The sequence below is a fragment of the Penaeus japonicus genome, unplaced genomic scaffold, assembly GCF_977035675.1.
Source record: "Penaeus japonicus unplaced genomic scaffold, GWHDUDI00000001_assembly GWHDUDI00000016, whole genome shotgun sequence".
NCBI classification, from domain to species: domain Eukaryota; kingdom Metazoa; phylum Arthropoda; class Malacostraca; order Decapoda; family Penaeidae; genus Penaeus; species Penaeus japonicus.
Window position 1 is genome coordinate 6,456,847 of NW_028234418.1, and position 5,000 is coordinate 6,461,846.

Below are 5,000 nucleotides of genomic sequence, written 5' to 3' on the forward strand. Positions count from 1 at the left end.
AAGATGGTATGAAGAGGTAGGGAAGAGGAAGGAAACTTGTGCTTATGACTGTAAGTGCCACAGTAAAAGGCATCCCTACTGGCACAGGGGCACATTGTGGACACTGGGCATGGTTTGAGTCACCTTCCTACTCTTGTTCTGCCTGCACATCCTTCATCTGCAGTACTTTAAAGCAAGAGTTCAGCAACTTCCAATATGTCATCGCTCTATAAAGATAGTGCTTGCTAGAGACTGTGGATGGGTGCCAGTCTTAGCACAATAAAATACCACAGTGACCCAAAATCCCTGAACATCATGTAAATAATGGTGAGCTTCATCAGGCCAGAGCTCCTGCTTCATGTATGTCATAACATCCATCCGCAATGGGTTAAAAGCAAATCTAAATGAGTACAACTGTAAAAACTACAGTAGCTGTAGTAGCAGTAGCTGTTGTTGTTGTTAAAAGTATTGTTGTTTATCAATACAATTTCTTTTCCTAATATGCCAAAAAACATTATAGTTCCCAGTTATATAAAATGATATCAATGAAATGCCTAACAGTAACTGGACTTCTTGGTTTATCTGACAATTCAGGGAATACCTTTATCCAAGAGGATTGATGAGATGACTTATTATCATAAACAATTGAAATTAAAAAATATACAATAATATCAAGTTAACTATTTAATGGAATGATGGTCTCAATGAGGTGATAGAAGAGGCTCTACAGCAAAAAACAATAGCAATAACAATGAAAATTAGTTGTGATGAAGACACAAATATGATGAGTTAAATTATGGAGACAGTAATAAAATCATATTAATATTTATGCATCAATGTCCACTCTCAACTGAAAAGCCTAATGAATCCTAATGAAACAGAGGTTAATCAGTCTAACCAGTCCATCAGTCTTACCTTGCTCAAGATCTTTTGATGGAGGTCTAACTTGTGACATGTCTTGCCAAGGTTGCTCTGGTTCCTCCGTTTCCATCATCTGCCAGTCTTCAGGCACATTTTCTGCAGGATCGGCCTTTAATGCAAAGTTTGCAATTGCATCTATGGTTCCACTGCTGGTCGAGCTGAACAGCATGGTCTGTTTGGGTTCTGAGGAACAAAATCTGGTCTCAGCAGGACAACCCCTCTTATTCCTTTGTGTTAAGGTGTTAAGAGCAAATTAAAAAGTCTCCTATTATATAACAATGAGATAATCTCAACAGTCAAGGCAAACTTGACAAGCCCCCTACCTGGTATCACATTTAAGACCTGCTTTACCATCCTCAAAGCACCCGCACCAGAAATGGAATCTGGGTCATCCATTACTAAGCATTGCATCCGGAGTTGTCTGAAAGGGAGAACCTCCAGCAGCCTTTCAGGTGTACCCACTATGATGTTCAGAGCTTGAAATAGAAAAATATGGTTTTCTTGGACTAAAATATCAGGATATTAGGTTTCAATATATGAATTATCAATTGTTTAACTTTTTTTTAAACATGTTCAAATCACTGAAACAATACCCAGAAAAAAAAAAAACTTTCTGTCAGACACAAAATATTCATATATGATCCAACCAAAACATAAAAACAACAACACACAATAAGAACTTCTAACCATGAAAATTATATGGGTTACTCCTGCCTCCTTTTGACAGCAACAACCTAGAACGAATGCGAAGGTCACGTATGAAGGACTTGATAACCTTATGCGTTTCTGCTGCTTGTTCTTGGTTGGGAGCTATGACTATTGCACCAACACCTAAAAGAGAAAAACAATAGGTTAAACACTCTCAATTCACATTCATTTCATATCAACATAATTAGTAAAGAAATTGCTTTGAATATAGCTCTTCATGAATGAGATCCTTACTTATCACGTATATACATATTTAAGTGAGAATGCTATCCCATATCCTAAGTAGTTAAATTAATGTTCCCGGCAATACATCTACCTTCTAATAATCAGAAAAAAAAAAAAATACGGATCTAGCACAAAGATAAAGAAGAAAAGCTAAATCAATAAAGAGTTCATGAATAACCCCCAGAAAATATATACATATAGATAGATACTAAATAGTTGGCAGGAAAGATATAGAGGATATGATATAAATACATATGCCAACAAAGTTGAAAATCAGCCAAGTCAGCTGAACTCCTTCATACAAAAGCACCTACCAGTCTCTGTTTCTGTAATCCTATTCAATTGCTCGATGAGAGCAATGATGAAAGCCGTGGTCTTCCCTGTCCCACTCTTGCTGATGCCATGCACGTCCTCCCCCTTCAGAAGCCTTGGAAGGACCTTCTCCTGGAACCTGCTCAAGGTCCTGAACTCCTTCGCCTGCAGTTTCTTTTTCATCACCTCTGACAGGCCCTCTAGGTCCTCAAAGATATCCTCTCCCAGGTAGAGGGATTTCTCCTTCTTTCTTTTCTCCTGCTCCTCCGTATCCTTTTCCTTCTCCTCCTCTTCTGTCTCATTTTTCTTCTCCTCCTCCTTCATTGTCTCACTATTTGCATCCTCAACATTCTCCTTATCCTCCATCTCCTGACCTTCATTTTTATGCATATTGTCGTCGGCTTCCATACTTGCAATATTCTCATTCTCCTTGGCTTCCTCATTTATCACAGCATCTTCAGTCTCCTCGTCCTCCTCTTTAGCAGCATCCTCAGTCTCCTCTTCCACCTCATCAATATCCATAGCCTCATCTTCCTGCTGATCCAGAGCCTCCCCAGCTTCCTCACTGTTTGATGTTTCCTCAACCCCATTTATGTCACTCTCTTCACATCCTGTTTGGAAATATTTGGCATCAGTGAGAATCATAGGGTATGCATATGATAAAATTCTCCTTAAAGAGGAAATAAGGACCCTTATCAGAGTGTTGATAATTATCATTATTATTGATGATGATGATGATGATGATGATGATGATGATGATGATGATGATGATGATGATGATGATGATGATGATGATGATGATGATGATGATGATGATGATGATGATGATGATGATGATGATGATGATGATGATGATGATGATGACCATCATCATCATCATAAAGAGTAATAAGTTTACAAAGAGTGGCTTAAATGGTATCAGGGAAGCCTAACCTTGGGTTCTGCAACACTTATGACTACAAGTATTTACATAAACGTTTACTTTTCTCTTTCAATTTTCAAACTTAAGCTAACCTTACTACTATCCTGTTATTCACCTCTGCAGGGTGATTCAAAATTTACTTTAATAAACTATTAAACACTGGAACCCAACACCAATGAGGTGAAGGAAAATCTGAATGTGTAAAATAATGTGAACAATTTTATTTCTTAAGAAAATCACACCAGAACCACATTATATATGGATAAAGAGAACTACCAAACAACTCAACCGGGCAATGCTTACTGTCCTCAACATTATCCTTGGAAGGTTTTTCTTTTGCTATGCTAACTTCTTCGGGAGTATTGTTGGCAGGCAGAGATGGCGGCTTGATTGTTTCTTCCTTTCTGATAGCCTCCTTCAGTGAGACTTTCCAAGAGTCTGGAAAGGAAAGCATGATTAAAATGCTGTCAAAGATTTTTTTTCCAGACTATTGCAAAAATATGGTAATCAATTATAATGTATGTAATAATGAATGTAAAGTAATCAGGAAAATATCCAGTCATACTTTGGTGGAATCCATCTTGATTGAGAATTGAAGAATTCTTTTCAAGACACTCCCTTACCTGTTGCCAAGCACTTCTTCTTCTTCTTTTTTAATTTCTTATTAATCCCATTTGTTTTCAAGGCAGTCTCTCCGGTATTCTTAACTTTCTTCTTCTTTTTTCCAATGTTCTCCTTTATTGGTGTGGTGACTTTGGTTTGCTTAGTCATGGTGATACTTATAACAATTGTACTCTTCCTTCAACGTTTCTTCTTCTGAAACAAACAACAAGAAGGAGAATGAGAGGATACTCTGCTTGATATCTGTGAAATGCATTTAACCCTTCCGACATAAGCCAGATCTCAAGACGTACGGCTTGGGCATCTGAAGATGTTGTTTTCTAAAATATTCTAGATTTATAGTATGATATACGAGTCTAGATATGATTTAGCAGCAAAGTGATATTAATGAGCATTTGGAATGATATGCAAGTTACATAACGAAGGAATAACTAGCAAAAAGTTTAATTGGGAGATTTCTGTAGATTAAAGTTTATTTACAATATGTTATGCAGTAACGTACAAGCATAAAATATATATCTGAGTTTCTCTGACATACTGAAATAAATAGTGTAGTACCAAACACATTTCTCTCTACTCAATGGCTCCTTTTGGGATAAATGTTAAGACTTTCAGAGAAAGAGTGGTGACAAGGCTTTACCATGGTATAAGTCATGGCATTTATCTAGAGCTTTAGCGTTTGCAAGCAGATAATGAGTGAATATAAGACAAGCAGTCATTGAGCTGCAAACACAGTAAATCACCACTATAATTACAGAATGACATCACAGAAATCAGGTCTAAGAAAATATTTCAATTCTGCTACTGTTAGCTCTTGCATATTGCCAAGATCCATGTAGGTATATCAGTAATATCTCATTCCTCATCCTAATTTTCTCTGGCAAATTCATATCTACAAAAATATGTGTAGTACCTTAGGTGCCAGGTACTACGTACTACTACATATATTACTAAAATCCTACACTTGACATGGTTGTGAAAAAAGGATGAACAAAACGAGTACATGATGGAGACAAGAGAATTTTCACCGCACCCATTAAGGATAATTTGAAGTGTCTCACTTGCAATATCAGTCTCCTCAATTTTCAACAGTTGGCTATCCCTATTATGCGTGTATAGACTATAAAATGGTATATCAAGTATGGTCTCTAACCTGAACACTTTTAGAGACCATACAATTCCATTCCTTTCTATCTTTGAGAGTCTTCGAGACCTGCTTGGGCCATTTCTAAACATAAGAAGCTAAAAGAAAAAATATAAGATGTTCAATGAAATATCTGAGGGTAACTATTAATTAAAATCGAGATCTATA

At 36.8% G+C, this 5,000-nt stretch overlaps 1 protein-coding gene across 2 annotated transcripts in view; it reads right to left on the minus strand.

The window, feature by feature from the left end:
- LOC122252508 (uncharacterized) overlaps positions 1–5,000 on the minus strand; it is a 9,619-nt gene that overhangs the window by 4,334 nt on the left and 285 nt on the right. The window contains exons 2-7 of one of the 2 annotated variants that reach the window (XM_043015011.2): positions 3,691–3,883; positions 3,371–3,505; positions 2,148–2,756; positions 1,588–1,731; positions 1,224–1,376; positions 895–1,083 (exon numbers count right to left, since the gene is read on the minus strand). In XM_043015011.2, coding sequence (XP_042870945.2) covers positions 895–1,083; positions 1,224–1,376; positions 1,588–1,731; positions 2,148–2,756; positions 3,371–3,505; positions 3,691–3,838 — 1,378 coding nt within the window. In that variant the 5' untranslated portion in view covers positions 3,839–3,883. The remainder of the gene's footprint in view (positions 1–894; positions 1,084–1,223; positions 1,377–1,587; positions 1,732–2,147; positions 2,757–3,370; positions 3,506–3,690; positions 3,884–5,000) is intronic. The other variant, XM_086545051.1, reaches the window with a different exon arrangement.